A 22,341-nucleotide genomic window follows, 5' to 3' on the forward strand; every position below is an offset into this window, starting at 1 on the left:
TATGAAATAATGTTGAGGTAAAAGGAAAATTGAATCATAAAATTATATATTCACTGTGTACATAACTATGAAAGATAGATAGGTGGGTAGGTAGATATCAATAAAATTGGGAAGAAATCAACCTTTAAGAGGAAGGAAAAAAAGAACTCAAGGGTGACCTAGTCTGAAGCAATCATGAGATTTATTGACTTTGCTGATCTGAAGGACGATGGGGAGAAAATAATGGTGAGCTCTGATGGCCTCATTCACCAGAGGGCAGACAGCAGAAGCAAGAAGAACTACAATCCTGCAGCCTGTGGAAAAAAACCACGTTCACAGAAAGATAGACAAGATGAAAAGGCAGAGGGCTATGTAGCAGATGAAGGAACAAGATGAAATCACAGAAAGACAACTAAATGAAGTGGAGATAGGCAACCTTCCAGAAAAAGAATTCAGAATAATGATAGTGAAGATGATACAAGACCTCAGAAAAAGAATGGAGGCAAAGATCGAGAAGATGCAAGAAATGTTTAACAAAGACCTAGAAGAATCAAAGAACAAACACCTAGAAGAATTAAAGAACAAACAAACAGAGATGAACAATACAATAACTGAAATGAAAACTACACTAGAAGGAATAAATAGCAGAATAACTGAGGCAGAATAACGGATAAGTGACCTGGAAGACAGAATGGTGGAATTCACTGCTGCAGAACAGAATAAAGAAAAAAGAATGAAAAGAAATGAAGACAGCCTAAGAGACCTCTGGGACAACATTAAATGCAACAACATTCTCATTATAGGGGTCCCAGAAGGAGAAGAGAGAGAGAAACGACCGAAGAAAATATTTGAAGAGATTATAGTCGAAAACTTCCCCAACATGGGAAAGGAAATAGCCACCCAAGTCCAGGAAACGCAGAGAGTCCCAGGCAGGATAAACCCAAGGAGAAACATGCTGAGACACATAGTAATCAAATTGACAAAAATTAAAAACAAAGAAAAATTATTGAAAGCAACAAGGGAAAAACAACAAATAACATACAAGGGAACTCCCATAAGGTTAAAAGCTGATTTCTCAGCAGAATCTCTACAAGCCAGAAGGGAGTGGCATGATATATTTAAAGTGATGAAAGGGAAGAACCTACAACCAAGATTATTCTACCTGGCAAAGATCTCATTCAGATTTGATGGAGAAATCAAAAGCTTTACAGACAAGCAAAAGCTAAGACAATTCAGCACCACCAAACCAGCTCTCCAACAAATGCTAAAGGAACTTCTCTAAGTGGGAAACACAAGAGAAGGAAAGGACCTACAAAAACAAACCCATAACAATTATGAAAATGATAATAAGAACATACATATCGATAATTACCTTAAACGTGAATGGATTAAATGCTCCAACCAAAAGACACAGGCTTGCTGAATGGATACAAAAACAAGACCCACATTTATGCTGTCTACAAGAGACCCACTTCAGACCTAGGGACACATACAGACTGAAAGTGAGGGGATGGAAAAAGATATTCCATGCAAATGGAAATCAAAAGAAAGCTGGAGTAGCAATACTCATATCAGATAAAATACACTTTAAAATAAGAATGTTACAAGAAGCAAGGAAGGGCACTACATAGTGATCAAGGGATCAATCCAAGAAGAAGATGCAACAATTATAAATATATATGCACCCAACATAGGAGCACCTCAATACATAAGGCAACTGCTAACAGCTATAAAAGAGGAAATTGACAGTGACACAATAATAGTGGGGGACTTTAACACCTCACTTACACCAATGGACAGATCATCCAAACAGAAAATTAATAAGGAAACACAAAGTTTAAATGACACAATAGACCAGGTAGACTTAATTGATACTTATAGGACATTCCAACCAAAAACAGCAGATTACACTTTCTTCTCAAGTGCACACGGAACATTCTCCAGGATAGATCACATCTTGGGTCACAAATCAAGCCTCAGTAAATTTAAGAAAATTGAAATCATATCAAGCATCTTTTCTGACCACAACGCTATGAGATTAGAAATCAATTACAGGGAAAAAAACGTAAAAAACACAAAAACATGGAGGCTAAACAATACGTAACTAAATAACCAAGAGATCACTGAAGAAATCAAAGAAGAAATCAAAAAATACCTAGAGACAAATGACAATGAAAACACGATGATCCAAAACCTATGGGATGCAGCAAAAGCAGTTCTAAGAGGGAAGTTTACAGCAATACAAGCCTACCTCAAGAAACAAGAAAAATCTCAAATAAACAATCTAACTTTACACCTAAGGGAACTAGAGAAAGAAGAACAAACAAAACCCTAAGTTAGTAAAAGGAAAGAAATCATAAAGATCAGAGCAGAAATAAATGAAATAGAAACAAAGAAAACAATAGCAAAGATCAATAAAATGAAAAGCTGGTTCTTTGAGAAGATAAACAACATTACTAAACCATTAGCCAGAGTCATCAAGAAAAAGAGGGAGAGGACTCAAATCAATAAAATTAGAAATGAAAAAGGAGAAGTTACAACAGACACAGCAGAAATACAAAGCATCCTAAGAGACTACTACAAGCAACTCTATGCCAATAAAGTGGACAACCTGGAAGAAATGGACAAATTCTTGAAAAGGTATAACTTTCCAAGACTGAACCAGGAAGAAATAGAAAATATGAACAGAACAATCACAAGAAATGAAATTGAAACTGTGATTAAAAATCTTCCAACAAACAAAAGTCCAGGACCAGATGGCTTCACAGGTGAATTCTATCAAACATTTAGAGAAGAGCTAACACCCATCCTTCTCAAACTCTTCCAAAAAATTGCAGAGGAAGGAACACTCCCAAACTCATTCTATGAGGCCACCATCACCCTGATACCAAAACCAGACAAAGATACTGCAAAAAAAGAAAATTACAGGCCAATATCACTGATGAACATAGATGCAAAAGTCCTCAACAAAGTACTAGCAAACAGAATCCAACAGCACATTTATAGGATCATACACCGTGATCAAGTGGGGTTTATCTCCAGAATGCAAGGATTCTTCAATATACGCAAATCAATCAATGTGATACACCATATTAACAAATTGAACAATAAAAACCATATGATCATCTCAATAGATGCAGAAAAAGCTTCTGACAAAATTCAACACCCATTTATGATAAAAACTCTACATAACGTGGGCAGAGAGGGAACCTACCTCAACATAATAAAGGCCATATACGAAAAACCCACAGCAAACGTCATTCTCAATGGTGAAAAACTGAAAGCATTTTCTCTAAGATCAGGAACAAGACAAAGATGTCCACTCTCACCACTATTATTCAACATTGTTTTGGACAGAACTAGAGCAAAAATATCTTAAAATTTGTATGGAGACACAGAAGTCCCCGAATAGTCAAAGCAGTCTTGAGGGAAAAAAACGGAGCTGGAGGAATCAGACTCCCTGACTTCAGACTATACTACAAAGCTACAGTAATCAAGACTGTATGGTACTGGCACAAAAACAGAAATATAGATCAATGGAACAGGATAGAAAGCCCAGAGATAAACCCACGCACCTATGGTCAACTAATCTATGACAAAGGAGGCAAGGATATACAATGGAGAAAAGACAGTCTCTTCAATAAAATTAGAAATGAAAACGGAAATGCTGGGAATACTGGACAGCTACATGTAAAAGAATGAAATTAGAACACTCCCTAACAGCATACACAAAAATAAACTCAAAATGGATTAGAGACCTAAATGTAAGACTGGACACTATAAAACTCTTAGCAGAAAATATAGGAAGAACACTCTTTGACGTAAATCACAGCAAGATCTTTTTTGATCCACCTACTAGAGTAATGGAAATAAAACCAAAAATAAACAAATGGGACCTAATGAAACTTAAAAGCTTTTGCACAGCAAAGGAAACTACAAACAAGACGAAAAGACAACCTTCAGAATGGGAGAAAATATTTGTAAATGAATCAACGGACAAAGGATTAATCTCCAAAATATATAAACAGCCCATGCAGCTCAGTATTAAAAAAACAAACAACCCAATCCAAAAATGGGCAGAAGACCTAAATAGACATTTCTCCAAAGAAGACATACAGATGGCCAAGAAGCACATGAAAAGTTGCTCAACATCACTAATTATTAGAGAAATGCAAGTTAAAACTATGATGAGGGGCTTCCCTGGTGGTGCAGTGGTTGAGAATCTGCCTGCCAATGCAGGGGACACGGGTTCGAGCCCTGGTCTGGGAAGATCCCACATGCCGTGGAGCAGCTGGGCCTGTGAGCCACAATTACTGAGCCTGTGCGTCTGGAGCCTGTGCTCCGCCATAAGAGAGGCCGCGATGGTGAGAGGCCCGTGCACCGCGATGAAGAGTGGTCCCCACTTGCCGCAACTAGAGAAAGCCCTCACACAGAAACGAAGACTCAACACAGTCATAAATAAATAAATAAATAAATAAAAGAACGTGAATTTCTAAAAACAAAAACAAAAACAAAAAAAACTATAATGAGGTATCACCTCACACCAGTTAGAATGGGCATCATCAGAAAATCTACAAACAGCAAATGCTGGAGAGGGTGTGGAGAAAAGGGAACCCTCTTGCACTGTTGGTGGGAATGTAAATTGATACAGCCACTTTGGAGAATAATATGGAGGTTCCTTAAAAAACTAAAAACAGAATTACCATATGACCCAGCAATCCCACTCCTGGGCATATACTCCGAGAAAACCATGATTCAAAAAGACACATGCACCCCAATGTTCATTCCAGCACTGTTTACAATAGCCAGGTCATGGAAGCAACCTAAATGCCCATCGACAGACAAATGGATAAAGAAGTTGTGGTACATATATACAATGGAATATTACTCAGCCATAAAAAGGAACGAAATTGGGTCATTTGTAGAGACGTGGATGAATCTAGAGACTGTCATACAGAGTGTAGTATGTCAGAAAGAGAAAAACAAATATCGTATATTAGTGCATATATGTGGAACCTAGAAAAATGGTACAGATGAACCGGTTTGCAGGGCAGAAATAGAGACACAGATGTAGAGAAGAAACGTATGGACACCAAGGGGGAAAAGTGGTGGGGGGGGGGGGGTGGTGTGATGAACTGGGAGATTGGGATTGACATGTATACACTGATGTGTATAAAATTGATGACTAATAAGAACCTGCTGTATAAAAATAAAATAAAATAAAATTCAAAAATTATAAAAAAATAATGGTGAGCTCAGAGCTCAGCCTTTTCATCAGGGTTCACTCCTGAGTTCATGTGGAAAGCCTCTGTATTTGCTGCTACTGATTTTCTTTTTCGAGTTTAGACTCTTTCTTGTGTCCTAGCCTTTGTTGTCTAGAAAATACAGGACTAGATCCAAAGTATAAAAATCAGTTTTTAAGATTCTGACGGAAGTTACTATGGAGAAATGTTTGGTCAGGAAATAGGATTAGAATGTACATTTTTTTATCCTGACATTATTAAGTTGCTTACATTTTAATAAAATATCTTTAAATATAAGAAACTGCCATTCTTGCCCATATGTATCAGCTTATTCCTCTAACACTTGTTTGCAAAACACCAGGATATAATTATTGCCTGAAAAAAATCCATGATTATATTTTTATATAGAAGAATATGATTTCTTAATACTGTAGCCTATTAGTAGCATTGTTTTGGTTTTTTTTAATTTTATTTATTTATTTATTTATTTTTGGCTGTGTTGGGTCTTCGTTTCTGTGCGAGGGCTTTCTCTAGTTGTGGCAAGTGGGGACCACTCTTCATCGCGGTGCGCGGGCCTTTCATTATCGCGGCCTTTCTTGTTGCGGAGCACAGGCTCCAGACGCGCAGGCTCAGCAGTTGTGGCTCATGGCCCTAGTCGCTCCGCGGCATGTGGGATCTTCCCAGACCAGGGCTCGAACCCGTGTCCCCTGCATTGGCAGGCAGATTCTCAACCACTGCGCCACCAGGGAAGCCCGGTAGTTTTGTTTTTGTTACCTGGTTTCAAATGAGTAGTAGTCTAAAAACTGGGGGAGTATCTCATTGTAGCTAAATTTTTACAGGTCCAATCTTTACCTAACATTTTTCATTATTTGATGAGTAACAGATTTTATAATGGGTTTATCACATCCTTAGGAATTTTCTTCATAGAGTCTCTTTCTAGAGCACTTCTAAAGAGAAAAACTGATTTTAACTTAAAGAAATCACTAGGAATCTGCTTCTGGGAATAAAAAGAATATTTTAATTATCAAAACTGGGTAAGAGTCAGGAAGGAAATACCTGTTAGCTGTAAACTGGGGTGTTTTGTTAGAAATTTATATTGATTATATTTACATAAAGAGAAGCATTGTGGTATTTTAAAAAATCATCTTAAAGATTTATCTGTATGTTTTTCTGTTACTTTAAAATTCTATTTGGCATCATCCTAAAAAGTAATTGTACTAACAGACTGCTATTTTATTTTGTGTTTTTCATAAAACATCTTCCTATGTGATAGTTGCTAGACATTAATATCTGGTTATCAATAAATTAGGCTGTTTTGTGAGTTTGTTCTTGAAAATCCTTGACTTTTCTGATTGTGATTCACCACTTTATTATACCCCAACATAATCTAAAGTGGTGTCACTGTTTTAGTGAGTATCCCAGAAATAAACTTAGCCAAAAATTGTCACCATTATGTAACGTAGTGGAAGGGAAAAAAAAAGAAGAATTAATGCTTGGAAAGCACAAGCTCCCTATTGTTTTCCTTTAAGAGAAAAATAGAATAAATGTAATGCCTGCAAGTTGTTTCATGCTCAAGTGCCGCATTTAGTCTCAGTAGGCTTGGTGTTGGTAGAGAAAGACTAAGTTCTATTCTTGAATCTGGACATGAGGCTTGACTCCATAATTTCTGAGTGCCAGAGAGGTGGATAAGCCACCTCTCTTGAGCAGATTTGTACAAAATGGGTGGAGGCTGAATTAAGGTTCTTTTGTGTGACCCTCCCACAACTCAGGGATTTGACCAGAGAGACAGGAAACCGAGTGTGTCCTCTACTGCCAACACCACCCATCAGGTATTTTTAAAAAATGGATGTTTCCACCCGAACAGAACATTTTAATAAAAACATTGATATGGACCATAACAAGGCTTTTTAACAGAGACTTAAAGTCCTTTTTGTCTTCCTTTAAAGCTGCTTTATTTTTCTTTCTGTGGTGCTGTATAAAATCTCATCAATATACAAAATCATTCTGAGCTCAGATTTTCTCATTTTCTCTGGATGAGAGCTTTGATTAGCTTTTTGCAAGTTCTTCATTAGTAATTGGCTTGTGTTTTTGTTTTTGTTTTTGGCTGTTGTCTCTAATAAGTTTATGTTCTATCAAAGAATTCTTTGAGGATGGTCTGAAATATGCTATTCCATGTTATGTTACAGAATATTACAATTTAATATTCTTTATAAAATGCAACCAACAAGTGCTATTAGCATTAAATGCTCATTTCTTCCTTTTGATGCTGATGGCTGGGGTGGGTTGTTCCATCTTATCATCATGCCTGACCTAGTTGTGCAGTCGTTTCTGTTTAATTAATAGGCATTTACATAAGCTCTTTTTTCCCCCAGCAAGCTTTATAATCGTCTTGTTGGTTATCTCCTTTCACCCTGTGAAGTATCAGCAGTGCTATTTCCATTTTGCATATCAAAATACAGAAAGATTAAATTATGTACAACAAATTGATAAGTGAATAAGTTTGAGAATTCAGAGTTCTGGCATATTAATGGTGTTGCTTAAAGCAACAACCCATATAGACTCTATAAATATATTAAAACTCTGCTCTCTAATCCAGGAGTTGCAGTTGGGACTGTCAGCAGCCCAAGGAGGGAGCCCTTTGTAGATTTATGCAGGAGTGGGAGAATTAGTTTCTGGACTCCCTCTGGAGCCATGAATAGAAAGTTTTTGTTAGCAGGAGAGGTCATATCTGAGGACTATTGCTCTGGTGTCTGTAATTTTTAATAAAAATTCTAGGAAGCCTAGTGGCTTCTGTGCAACATATGAATTTGAGGAACTGTCTATTTTTTTTAAAATCCACCTTTCCAAACACCACTAGAATTTTATTCCCAATTAACTGGCCACAAAATGTCAACAGGTACAGCTAGAGCAAAGCATAGCTTGGGGACCTTTCTTGGGTACTTGGGCATGACTTTCATTTCTTTCCACATATTTTTTTTCTTAAATATTTTCTCACTGTCTTTCTAACTATATCCTCATGCACTTATTAGGGGTAAAAATGTGTACCAGGGTATATCTTCTTTCCCCCCTTTTTCCCTGTCTTTTTTTCAGAACTATAAGAGAGGATTGCTTGAACTTCAAACCTTCTTTTTCTTGTGTAGGTGTTGATTATTTCCAGTAAATACTTTGGAACTTACAGGGATTGCCTCAATCATTTAACAACACACCAAAAAAACAAAACAAACAAACAAACATAAAAAAACGGGCATTTTTTTTCTTCTTCAGTTTACCAAACTTGTTAGTCTTACTCAAAAGATGGAAGTCTCTGTGCCTCTCACTGAACTCCCTTCCCATTAAACTTAGAGTAGCCTCTTTCTGTCTTCAATTCTACTGGCACACTCTTCCCCTGCTCGAAGTCCTGCCCATCCTTTAGGGTCTGGACCAGGTTAAATAACACATCTTCAGGAAATCTTTGCTACTCGCTCCTCCTCCCAGACAAAACTGACCTTTTCTTTCTCTGAGTTCCTATATTCCTGGGTTTGTGCCTTTTAAATGTTGTGTATTATAGTGATTTCTGTAATCCTTGCATTGCAGCCGTCCTAACGGGAGCATGGAGAGAAATGAGGAGAGGAGATGACCTATTTCATTTGACTCAAGGTCGCTCTCAGCTCATGGAAATTTATACACCCTGTGTTCAGTTTGGTGTTTCCCCTTGCAGAGCACTCAACATAGCATTATAGGAATCACACAACTACAATAAGCATTAGCTCTGCTGGGTGAAAATAGTAGTTGAGTTCCAGGCATCAGGATATCATGATACCTGGATACCATGAGTATCATTCCAGGGAACAAGCCTTCTTTCCATGTGTGGGGTCTCAGGCTTGGCCACCTCTGCATTGTGGTTTTCCTTTAGTTTACTGGTGAGCTCCTCTATGGCCTCAGGTACTTATATGTCTTCCTTAGGAAACCCTCCATCCTACAGTGGGGAGCAACTCATTCTATGCTAGTGCCACTGTGATCACCTACACAGTTTTCTGTGGAGTGTGAAGCCTCCCCATGCCTTCTTTCCAAATGATGAAAAAAAAAAAAAATCCCTCCCACCGAGGGCGTCTCTCTTGCCAGCTTTTCTTGTTACTGGTCACAAGTCCTATTATTCATCTCCCATCATTAGACCACGTGACACTGCTATTCTCCCTGGGGATCAGCTTTTCCATTCTCTTTAGAAATCCTAAAGGAAGGGAAGTGAGTAGTGACAAACTTACTTTACCTTTGGAACTCTCTGCCCTTGAGGTGCGATCTGGGACTTTGAGTCCTGGGCATGTAACTGACTGTAAACCTCAGGAGTTGAGATAACAGGATGTTGTTTTATATCTTTCTAGTACTTCAAACTAAAAGTAACCTCTATGAGGGCAGATTTTGCTTCTGTCTTGAGTGTACTTATATTTCCAGTGCCTAGAACAGTGCCTGGTACATAGAACAGGCTCCATAAATATTCGTTGAATAAATGAGTGGGGAGGTGGATGGCTAGATGGACGAATGTTTAGCATAGAGTCTTACCCACATTAGGTATTCAGTGCTGTTTATTGAATGCATGAGCAAAAATTGCATGAAGTAATAAAGGAGTGAGTTAAGTAGAAAGGCATGAGCTTATTACACATTTTAGTAGTATTTGATCTGCTTCTAAGTCTGAGTAACAAATCTTAGGGGAATATGGTGGCATGGCAGAGGGAAGGCTAATTCACAGAACTAAAATATGCATCTTGCATCAGTTTTTTAAAATGATAATGAAGGATATTATTTTTATGTAGAAACCAGTAGATTTTAGAATATATTGTATAGTTGACATAAGTTTTTTACGTAGAGAGTTATTCCTAACCATACCCTCAAACTCTCCTTTGTTCTTAGGTACACTTTGGAGGAAATATTTCAGAAAACAGATATTGAATTTCTTATCTGGGGACTCTTATAAATGTACAGGAGGTGCTGCCCCTGGTTTTGTGCCAAGGAGAGAGAATGTTTTGGTCTCTTTCATGGAGGCCATTGGTGATTCCTGCACAAATATTCCCCTTTATGGAACAGGCTGCATGTGCCAGTAATAATTTACTTTGGCATAGTAGGATGTCTTTTTCTATGCAGTAATTCCACAAATTATTGTCGAGTGCCTACTAGATGAAAGGCACTGTCCTGGATGCTGAGATTAAAATAGTAATCAGAATATTTCTTCTGCCCTCAAGAAATTATAGTAGAGGAGGACTCCTGTAAACAGTCAATCTCCTATACAGAACAGTGAGGAATTAAGCAGTAGGCTTAAGCATGGGTGCAGTGGGAACAGAGGGAGGGCACCTGATACACGGTTGGGGTAAAAGAAAGCTGAGATCTGTAGGGAAGAAAAGGACATTAGTAGGTGGGGGGGGGCGGGGGCGGGGAGGGTGTTCCCGGCAGAGAGAACTGAATGTTCAAATGTCTGGAGGTAAGAAAAAGCATTGTGTTCAGGGAACAGCAAGAAGTGTCATGATAAACTGTACATAAATATAGGTAAATATCTGGTTTTCTAATTCTGAAGAGGATTTTTTTTTTATTGGAGTATAGTTGCTTTTACAATGTTGTGTTAGTTTCTGCTGTACAGTGAAGTGAATCAGCTATATGTATACATTTATCCCCTCCTTCTTGGACCTCCCTCCCCCCCCATCCCACCCATCTAGGTCATCATCACAGAGCACCAAGCTGAGCTCCCTGTGCTATATAGCAGGTTCCCACTACCTATCTATTTTACACATGGTAGTATATTTATGTCAAACCTAATCTCCCAATTCAGCCCACCCTCCCCTTCCAACCCTGTATCCACACATCCATTCTCTATGTCTGCATTTCTATTCCTGCCCTGCAAATAGGTTCATCTGTACCATTTTTCTAGATTCCACATATATGTGTTAATATATATTTGTTTTTCTCTTTCTGACTTATGAAGAGGATTTTTTAAACATAAAAATGATAAAAGAAATAACAAAGGAGAAAAAATATTGATTTAATTATTTAATAATACATTTCATATCTAAATCATCATGAAAATAATTTAATGACAAATAATCTGGAAATAAAAAATGTTTTGACTGTTTCAGTAACTTTTATGAGAGCAAGGGTAATCTGTTTATGTACCATTGTATTACTAACATTTGACCCAGTGCATGGCTCACAATGGTGGTTGAATGAATGAAAAGAATCAATATCCTCAAAAGATACTAAAGAACTAATATAAATGAATAAGAAAACCAAACAAATTATATGAAAGGAAATAATAAAAATAAGTGCAGAAATTAGTAAAACAGAAGACAAAGAACTGATTGACAAAAGACACATATGATGGGACTGGCACATAGTAGGCACTCGATAAATATCTGTTCAGTGAATAAAAAGCAACAGAAAACTATAAACATGTGTATAAAAGATCTGAAAGGGAATTCACCAAACGGAATAAATCTGAGTTGGGCAGTTTTAGATAATTCTGTTTTTATTCATTGTTCTTTTCTGTATTTTCTGAACTCTCCATGTATTGCTCTTATAATTTTTATGAAAATACATTAATTTGAAATTTGAAAAAATAGATTTTTAAAGAAGTGGACTGGAGAGGATTAAAACCAGGGACGATCCTTGACACGAGCTCTGGTCAGTGGGATGAGGAGGTACGGTGTGTGAGCATGCACTTTGGATGCTCACTTGGACGACTGTAAGGCATAATCTCTTGGAACTTGTTCTCCAAAGTGGCAATAATAAAGCCTATCTCAAAGAGTTATTGGGAAAGGGGACCCCTGCAAAGCTCTTAGTACAGTGCCTGATACTGTAGGTGCTCAGTGGCCATTTTCCTTTCCTAGCCTGAGGAGGCAGGATGAGGGAGATACCCTTCTCCATTTCTAAGGAATGTGCCCCGAGTGGAAGGCAAATTTGATCAGTCTGGAATGTGAAACTGGATGAAAGCTTAGCACGTGAAATTATATTTGTGCCGTCCTGGAGAGCCAAGAAAATTAAGAAATGAGCCAAGTAACTCATCATATTTATTAGATGTAAGAATGAAGGTGTAGTATTATCATTTCCTTATGATAGTCATATCTAATAGTTCTGAAACCAATTCACAGTATTCATGTCAGACTTATTTTATGAGACATTTAACCATTGCTAAATTAAATTTCATAAGAGAATGTGCTAAATTAAATTTCATAAGAGAATGTGCCACTATAACTCCTCTGGAGTTACAGAGATAGAAATCTGACCCATCATTTCTACTTTCACGGAAAACCATTTAGCAGAACTTTGTTCCAGTAGAAGTGTTTATTGAGTTGTAAGCCTAACACAGTTCATTGGCTGCCTGCATTTACACACTGACATTTTTCCCAGCGCAGATTTGCATCAGTTCATTAGTACTGACAGCAGATGGTAGCACTTTCACACAAATTTACCTTCTGAATTGATCTAAGAAATGTCACTAAAGAGATCCTGACAGTTTTGATGTTCTTCCATTTCTGAAAATGGTATGTTAAACAAATAAGGTGTAGGATTTTAGATTTTTTTAACTCCAACACATAATTCCTAAACCAAGTAAAGATGCTTTTATCTCTGATTCTGGCTGTCTGAAGGAGAAAGTAGAAAATGCAGATAATCCTTCCTGATAGTGTAAACCTTAAAAAATTTCCATTGCAGAAAAAAGGCCTTTGAAGAATATTATCCAGATTGTCTACACTGATCAAATGCCTCAAATTATTTGTAAATTCTCCACCTTACTTTGTCTGAATACAAATTGCTTGGCTTACAGGATAAGCTCATTGAATGTGACTGAAAAAAATAGTATTGGCTCAAGTCACAAGGCTAACTTTGATTAATAACATACTTAAAGGATTTATTTAACAACAAGAAGGACGTTTTGAGTTCTAAATGCTCTCAAAAGCAATACCTTTACTAACATTCTAATGGCAGGAAGACAAGTTAGTACTGACTTAATCTGGCTAAAATACAGTAACTTTGTTCCATATAGTTTTATTCCCTCCCTTCCTTTGTGCTATTATTGTCATGTATATTACATTTATGTATGTTATAAACCCAACACTACAGTATTATAATTTTTGCTTACATAATCCTATGTCTATTAAAGTAATTAAGAGAAGAAAATATACTTAACTCTTTTTTTATGTTTACCATTTATGATGCTTTTTATTTTTTCCTGTGGATTTGAGTTACCCTCTGGTATCTCAATAATACCCTCTGGTATTATTGCCTGAAGGACTTCCTTTAGTATATCTTATAGGCAAGTCAACTAGCAAGGAATTCTCTCAGTCTGTTCCTTGAGAATGTATTTACATTACCTTCATTTTTGAAGGACAGTTTTGCTGGATATAGAATTCTTGATTGACAGTTCTAGGGGTTTTTTTCCCCAGGACTTGAATATGTCTTTCTGCTGCTATGAGAAGCCAGCCATTATTGTATTCTTATTCCTCTTTATGTGATGAGTTCTTGCTCTCTTGCTACTTTTAAGATTTTCTCCTGTCTTTGGCTTTTGGACATTTGACTATGATGTGTGTAGGTGTGGATTTTTGTGTTTCTACTTAGGGTTTGTTGAGCTGCTTGCATCTGTAGCTTAAATGTTTTTCATCAAAGTTTAGAACTTTTCAGCCAGTATTTCTTCAAACATTTTGCCTGCCCCTTTCTCTCTCCTTTCCTTCTCAGACTCCTACTATGGGTATGCTGGTATGCTTGGTATTGTCCCACCAGGTCTCTGAGGCTTTGTTCTTTTTTTTTTCCCTTCAGATTGAATACTTTCTATTAACATATCTTCAAAATCATTAATTCTTTTTATTGCCATCTCATATCTACTGTTGAACCCATCTAGTGAATTTTTAATTTCTGTATTGTACTTTCCAACTCCAAATTTTTATTTGGTTCTTTTCATAGTTTGTGTTCTTTGATTGAGATTACCTATTTGCAGAGTCATTATCATAATTTTCCCCTTTTAACTCTTTAAATATAGTTTTCTTTAATTCTTCAAACATATTTATAATAGCTGCTTTGAATTCTATGTAAATCTGATAACCAGGCCCACTCAGAGTCAGTTTTTATTAATAGATTTTTTTCCCTTTGTATGTATCTTTTCTGTTTCTTTGCCTGTCTCATAAATTTTGTTGAAAACGAGACAATTTAGATAATATATTGTAGCAATTCTGGATTCCTATATTTTTCCCTGAGGGTTGTCTCTTTGTTATTGTTGCTGTTGTTTTTGTTTGTTTGTTTTAGTAGCTTTCCTAGGTTTTACCTGCAGAATTTGCCTACTCTGTGTGGCCATTCATGTCTCTATTTTGTCTTTCATTCTTATTTTCATGTTTTTGCCTGACTTCCACAGGGTCACCAGCTCTATCTGCATACCTTGCTGGTTAGCCAGTGATTGGACAGAGGTTGTGCTTATATACCTCAGGCCTATAAGCCTTTCCTCATTTGTTCATGGATGTGTGTGTGGGTTGGGAGCACCTCCAAATTTCAGTTAATGTTCAAGTTGTCATCAGCTTTTACTTTTCATCAGGCCTTCTTGTACCTCCCCTGAACATGTGCTTAGTTCCCATCAGCCCAGGATGCCTGGAGAACTTACCTAGCCCTTCTACAACTGTCTCACCTCCAAGATCTCCCTATTAGATTTTGTTGCTAATGCCACCGGGCAGTAGTTTTCTTTGACTGTTGGAAATCAAGTCAGCCCTGCTAGCAGCACAGCTGCTGATTCTCGTGGCCAGCTCCACTCCCGTAAAACTTCCCTGTTGAGGAGCCAGGTGGAGGTGGGGGAGAGTATGAGAGTATTTCTAGGCAAGAAGGCTGAAGACTCTCTCTGTGTCTGACTTGAGGTTCTAGCAGCTTTTCATGAGTTAAACACGTATCAAATTTTTTATTTGCCTTTGGTTGATTTCCACATCCCAGAAGTGGGTTTTTTTTTGACAGTTTTGTTCAGTTTTATACCTGTTTTTCAAGGAAATTTGTTGACCTCTATATCATTCTGCTATAACTAGAAGTCTACTCCTATTGTTATTTATTTATAAAACTTTTCTCAAGAGATTACACAAATGTCCCTTATTATAATTCCTATTACAAGGAGATCAACATCTCATAGCTTGGCTTTTTTAAACCGAAGCATCTTACCAAAACAATATAATTTTTATGTTTAAAATACAGTTTAAACATTTGTTTTTAAAGGCAGCCATTGATTTAAATATATTCTATCTAATTATATAAATATAAGTTCTTAACATAATAAAAGACAAAGAATTTTTTTTAGTGTTGCCAAACCTGTATTAAAGAACTGTCCAAGCTGATCTAAAAGCTCTTCTAAGGCATGAAAGTCCCTATTATTTAAAAAAGTGTTTCACATAAGCATTACCTTGTATTTTATTAGAATATAACCTTAAATGCTAATATAACTTTTTATTTTGTTTGAGGAAAAATGAATATTAAAATGCTATAGATTACTGAAGGGTTTTTGAAGTGCCTGAATTTGTATTTTAATTTAAATTATTTTCCATTAATTTGTCCTGAATACCAATATATTGATAATTCTAATTGCCATATATATTGTATATAGACTTTTTACTAATTTAGAGTTTTCTTGCCCTTGGTTATAATCAGTTGTCAAATGTTCGTAAACATTTAGACACTGGTCGGTGATATTTTTCCTGTGCTGCATAACTCTATAGGAGTTTTTTGTTTTTACATATTGAAATTGGACTTTGTTATAGGGTATTATAAGACCATATTCTGGATGTCTGGGTGCTATTATCCTTGTCTGTTTAGATAACAATGGGTTTAATAATAATAGCCAACTAAGTGCTTATTATATATGTCAGGCACTATTTTGAACAGTTTTCTGGCATTTTTTCATTGAATTATCACAGTCAATCTATGAGGTAGATACTATCATTAGTCCCAGTTACCAGATGAGGAAACAGAGACATGAAATGATTAAGTGGTTTGCCTCAAAGCTCACAGCTACTAAGTAGTGGAGCAGAACTTAAGTCTTAACTACAGATCCCAAGCCTGCTCTTATCTACTTGCTATATGGAGTGAGCAAAAGATGACTTGTAGACATGAAGTCCAAGTCTTTACTAAGGAGCATCAAATAAGCAGAGCTACAATGTGACATGGGCCGACATCTGCTTAGAAAATGGACCCCTGAACTTTAAGTGTGTCTGTAACTCTCAGATGTATGTTATACTCTGATGTGGTTATTCTTGTGAGGTCTTGTAAATGTTAGGCCACAGACCTGTAAGGAAGAGGCAAGGTCTTGTCTGTATGATGAAGCATTCCTCATGAGAGTTACCATCTCCTCAAGGAGACTGAATTATTAGGGGTTAAGATTCTTGGAGGACACTCTTGCATAGTTGTTGTGAGTGCTTCCATCCACCATGCAGGCCAGAAAGGGAAAGCCCAGCTAAGATCTCTTCCAGTGTCCCCCATGACTCAAATGGGCCTGGGAGCCCCAGTATTCTAACACTCTGGATCTTTTAGAGCCCTGTTGCTTAGTGTTCTGTTACCCTTTCAGTATTCCCAGGCTTTCAGTAGAGTCTTGTTTGACTAGTCCATTCCACCTCAGCTACAGGAAACTTGGGCTCAAGTGTTTAAAGTTGGAGGAGTTTCCCCATGAGCATGAGAGTGGCCATGGGAAACAAGGGCTGCCAAGGGAAGGGTGAGTCCTGGAGGAGTGGAGGCATGGCTGAGCTGACTCTCCCCTTTATGAGTGTTCCATGTAATGCCGTCCTTGGAGGTCTAAGTTTCATTTTATTAAAGAAGGTAACATGTCTTCACAGATTTGGTTACTGCTCTTCATTCCTTCCAATGTTTACTACACAAGTAATCCAAAAAGAATTTAGACTAAATTTAACCTTTTAAATCTCAGCTCTATAAACAATAATTATTTTAGTCCAGGATGATTCTAAAATTCTTTCGCATTTCCTCTGTACATTTCCCATACTTATTTCCCTTTATGGTCTTCTGTATCCATCAAGTTTCTCTGCACAGTTGGGTTTTTCTTGCCATTCTGATCTCTGTTTAAAGATCACCTCTTCAGTAAGGCCTTCCCTTTCACCAAATCTAAATTATTACCACAGTCCCTCCAAAATCACATTACCCTGTTTTGTTTTATTCATAGCACTTACTATTATCTAGATTATCCTGTTTACTTATTTGTTCTATGTGTTTATTGGCTGTCTCCTGCACTGGAATGTAAGTTCCATGGGATCAGGGACTTGGCTTATCTTAGAGATAGTTATCTCTGTAACTAGATCCAGAACTATTCCTGGAAGACACATAAGAGATGATCACTAGATATGTGATGAATTAATAAATATTAGTTTAAGTCAGGTAAGGGGAGCCAGAATCAAGTTGGACAGGAGGACTTGCGATAAGCATAACACATCTGGGGCTGTGACCCCAGCATCTGGTTAGGGACAGAAATGAGGGATAGGGAGAGAGCAGGAGATGGGAGCTCAAGCTCTGTGTGAGAATCAGGACCCTGGGCAGAGACATCTGGAGATGGCACTCAGGGAGACATATTCCAACCTACTCCCAGCGGATAGCTCAGCCCTCGCCACACACGCACACGCACGCTTACAAACACATGCATCTCCACGCCCGATGTCACCCATACAAATGGAACTATTCCTCCCATTTCTTATGGTTGGGTGTGTTCACTTGTGCACAGCCATGAATGTTTTAGGGTTGGACAGTGGAGGCAGCAGGATATAATTCTTCCCATGGACAGCTGTGAGTTCAGCTTCTCCTTGGACTGGCTGAGAAGAGAAGAAGCCAGGAGAAGAAGCTAGTCAGCCCCTAGTCGAGATCCAGCCTACAGGCTTGTTTTATTTGGCCCGCACCATGTTTTTAAAAAATTGTGCCCATTTTTAAATTTAGGGGGTTTTGCATAAAAATATGGATTTCTAGGTTATTTTGACAAATGGGGAGACCTGGCACACCAAGCCTGCACCCCACGTGGTGCAGCTGGCTGAAGCAGAGTGGCAAAAACAGCCTCGGCTGGGCTCTCCAGGTCCCCACAGTCCTCGTCACCTGCTGGTGTAGTTAATTGGCCTCACCGCTTCGGGTCACCTGCCTGGTCTTCATAGGTAGTTGTCTTGGTCTCTTTGGGCGGCTATAGCAAAATACCACAGATTGGGTAGTTGATATACAACAGAAAGTTATTTCTCACAGTTCTGGAGCCCTTTTCCAGGTTGCAGACTTCTCTCTGTGTCCTCACATGGCAGAAAGGGGCAAGCTAGCCCTCTGGAGCCTCTTTTATAAAGGCATTAATCTCATCATGAGGGCTCCACCCTCATGACCTAAGCTCTTCCCAAAGGCCCTACCTCCTAATACCATCACACTGGGCATTAGGATTTCAGTGTATGAATTTGTGGGAACACAAACATTCAGATCATAGCAGTATTTGGGTTTGCAATCTCTGGCATAATGGCTAATGCACAATGTAAGCAATTGATAAATTTATCAACAATAATTGGTTTTGCATTGGTAGAATTTATGCATAGATTACTCACTATATAGAAACCTTCTAGGGCTCCCCAATGCTTGCCAAATGATGTCCACATCCCTAACTTGGCAGCAGTCTGACCTGTATCTTACATCCAGTCACTCTCTCATAAAGGCAGTGGAGTTCCGTCTTATGGACTTTGAACTTACGGAAACAGCCCCGTAAGCTTGGGGGAGACAGAAGGAGAGACATAGATAAACAGAGAAACTCAGGGAGAGACAGACAGAAGCAGTGCAATTTAAATAGTGCTAGCCGTTCCCCTCTTCCACCCTACCCCCTATCCCGTCTACTCACTGGACATGTGCCCACTGGCACTGGATGCAGTTAGGCCTGAAGCAATTAATATGTTGACAAAATTTATGTAAGAAAATATGTGAATGATTTTGGTCCCCTTACCATTGACAAAGAGATGAATGAAATGCATTGTTCAGATAGTCAGGCTCCTGGACTTCATGGATATCCTTGAGTTAAAACTGAAGAATAATTATAGGCCAAAGGAAACACTAGCTAAAGAACAGTTAGAGGGAACTGATAAATGTATCTGCAGCTTGTATTGAGTGCCTATCCTTTATCAATAAATCGTTTCTTCTCACCAACTTTTTCTCATGTTTGGGTTATGAATTATATTTCAAAATAGGAATCAATCTGTATCTTAATTTTATAACTTGAAATTTAAAACAAACCTTTATCTTAAAGGAGTAAACCAGATTATGGATTTTAACTTTTTCAAAGTAAGTTTAGCTGGCAATCCTGGGCCAACTCTGATTCTTACAGGAGCATCCGATACTTGGACAACCCTTTTTTGTACTTCATCCCTGCAAGACGAATGAATTCATGACTCCTGTGTTAAAAAATTCTCAGAAATTCAATAGGTAAGAAACACCATCAAGCTACATTGGCTTTCACTCTTATTTTAAAAGTGTAAATCTTTTTATGTGATTCTAAAAGCTAAGCTAAAAAAGAAATATTCTTTGTGATAATAATAATGGCTAACATTTATTGATTTTTTTTTTTTACTGTGTGCTAGGCACTGTTCTAAGTATTTCGGATATAGTAAAGCACTGGATTCCTGTAACACCCCTCCGAGCTAAGGACCATTATTTTGCCCAGTTTGCAGAGGAGGAAGCTAAAGCACAAAGGTGCTAAATGACTCCGCTCAGGTCACACATCGAGTTAAGCGGTGGAACTGGCATTTGAACCCAGGCACTTTTGCCTCCAAGCCATGCACTTAACTGCACTCTGCTACCTTAGCTAATGTTGTCAATTGCATCAACTTGGAATCATCGAGGCAAGTCAGGAGCCCCAGTGCCTTGACCTTCCCTTCAGCTGCTTTAGTGAGGGATGGATCCTCAGCCTCTTTGGCCCTCGAGTCCCTGTTAAGCAATGGGCTGGCATTTGGAAATGCTGAGATTCCAGGTGCTGAGCACACGTCTTTGAAGAAAGCCTCATTTCTATGATTGTTGGTAACTGATTTTCTACCACTCAAACAACTACAATGGAAACAGAGTTTTCTGTGTTTCACTTATTTCCCAGGAATGTCAACTACATCACGTCATGGCTGAGCATGGTAGGGCCAGCTGTCGGGCTGAATCTGCCTCTGAGTTACGCCAGAGCAGCCTTTCAGGATGAAGGAAATGTCGACAGACAAGGTAAAAAGAGAAGCCTGTGCTGCATGTTTCACTGTTGCAAAGATCCTGGTGTCTCTTTTGCACTTGGATATGTCGTCCCTGCTGGCACCACCATGTGTTAAGTCTGCTTTCATCTTTAACAGACTGGGCACTGACTTGTTTGTTTTGTTTTCCAACCAATCAGCACCCACTCATTTAGGAAGCTTTTGACTTTGCTATAATAACACTCACCCAACCACAGAGCTGAGTGGTTTTATTTTAGAATTGATATTCTTGAAACAAGTCTTTACTGCTCAGTTAACCTTCTTTTATTTTCTTGGCTTTTGTTTTGTTCTTGTTCTTCAGATTCATCTATTGAGCCAAAGAGCTTAGAAGAACTCTGAGAGTTTATGTGGCCGGCCCTGGTTTTAACGGGACCAATATGGTGTGAGATTTCAGATCACCGAGATTTTGACGTGGATTTTTTTTCCCTTGGAAGCAAATGTCTGCAGCAACTGATGTACTCTATGTTTAGAAGAAACACTGCAAAGACACAAATCACTATAAATAGCAAAAAAGGAATCTAACTCGGTAATAGAAATACTGACATCATCAGGGCACTTCCAGGTCGTTCTCTCATGTCTCTGAGACTCATTCTCTTCATCTTTAATTTGAGAATAACAAGCTACCTCACAGGGTTGCTGTGTGAAGCACATGAGAGCCTTAGTGTATGAGAAAATATGGTAAAGTATTATGCAAATATTCATTAAATGGTCACCTTTCTTATATTTGGCTGTCATTCACCTAGGCTGTCAATAAATTTAATAGTCAGCAAGATATTAAGATGAACCATAGAATTTTCGGTTTGGGGTTGCCTGTTTTGTTTTTCATTTTAACTTGCTAGGTTCTTAAAACTAAGAGAAAAACGTAATTGACTCTTTAGAGCATCTAGATTAGTGTCTGTCAGTGGGGGATGCACTTTAGAGTCACTTGAGGATCTTTTACAATTACAGACGCTGGGGCCACCTGCTGGAACAGCCCCTCTGGGGTGATTCTGATGCACATGCTCCTGAAGAAGTTCTGGTCTGGATGTACCCTTCGAGTGGCATTTATTTGTATTGCTTTGGTCTCCCAGTAGGTCTTTTCCAATTCTGTGCATAGCTCCTGCAAGATGGACTTACTTCGTAACATTGCCCGGGCCTTGCCCCGAGAATCTGGATAGCAAGGAAGTCTAGGAGGCATTGGGAGAGGCGGCCTACTTTGGGGAAGTGGTTAGGATGAGGGGATTATCTGCTGGCGAATAGCAGAGGACCGCGACAGCCCTGTGAGTCTCTAGGTTAAGGGCTGTACTCTCACGAAGGGAACAGAAGTAGAGAAAGGGTTAATTCAAACTGCTGGAAAAGCTAAAAGTAAATTTTAAAACGCTGAGCTGCACATATTCTTGCTGGGATGAGAGCCTGCTTACATGCTTGTTGGGCATTTTGGTATTTACCACTTAACATCTTTTCAACTTCTGCAAGGGATTTCCACCTCCCGCCCCCGACTCTCCCTAATGTAAACACAGATTTCTCAGCAAGTCATTTCTCAAGCCATGTCATTTCTAGGGTTAAAAAAAAAATTGGGGCATCCCTGGTGGCGCAGTGGTTGAGAATCTGCCTGCCAATGCAGGGGACACGGGTTCGAGCCCTGGTCTGGGAAGATCCCACATGCCACGGAGCAACTGGGCCCGTGAGCCACAACTACTGAGCCTGCGCGTCTGGAGCCTGTGCTCCGCAACAAGAGAGGCCGCGGTAGTGAGAGGCCCGCGCACCGCGATGAAGAGTGGCCCCTGCTCGCCACAACTGGAGAAAGCCCTCACACAGAAACGAAGACCCAACACAGCCAAAAATAAATATAAAAATAAATAAATAAATAAAAAAGATTACTATTAAAAAAAAAATTGTAATAGTGTGTCATCTGGATGATGTACTCGTCTGGA

The 22,341-nt window shown here is 38.4% G+C and overlaps 1 protein-coding gene across 5 annotated transcripts in view; it reads left to right on the forward strand.

Moving 5' to 3' along the window:
- ATG10 (autophagy related 10) overlaps positions 1–22,341 on the forward strand; it is a 230,835-nt gene that overhangs the window by 206,383 nt on the left and 2,111 nt on the right. For 2 of the 5 annotated variants that reach the window (XM_059916700.1, XM_059916699.1), the window contains exons 6-8: positions 19,531–19,628; positions 20,290–20,405; positions 20,730–22,048. In XM_059916700.1, coding sequence (XP_059772683.1) covers positions 19,531–19,628; positions 20,290–20,405; positions 20,730–20,767 — 252 coding nt within the window. In that variant the 3' untranslated portion in view covers positions 20,768–22,048. The other 3 variants (XR_009502341.1, XM_059916702.1, XM_059916701.1) reach the window with 3 other exon arrangements.

The sequence above is a fragment of the Balaenoptera ricei genome, chromosome 3, assembly GCF_028023285.1.
Source record: "Balaenoptera ricei isolate mBalRic1 chromosome 3, mBalRic1.hap2, whole genome shotgun sequence".
NCBI lineage: Eukaryota > Metazoa > Chordata > Mammalia > Artiodactyla > Balaenopteridae > Balaenoptera > Balaenoptera ricei.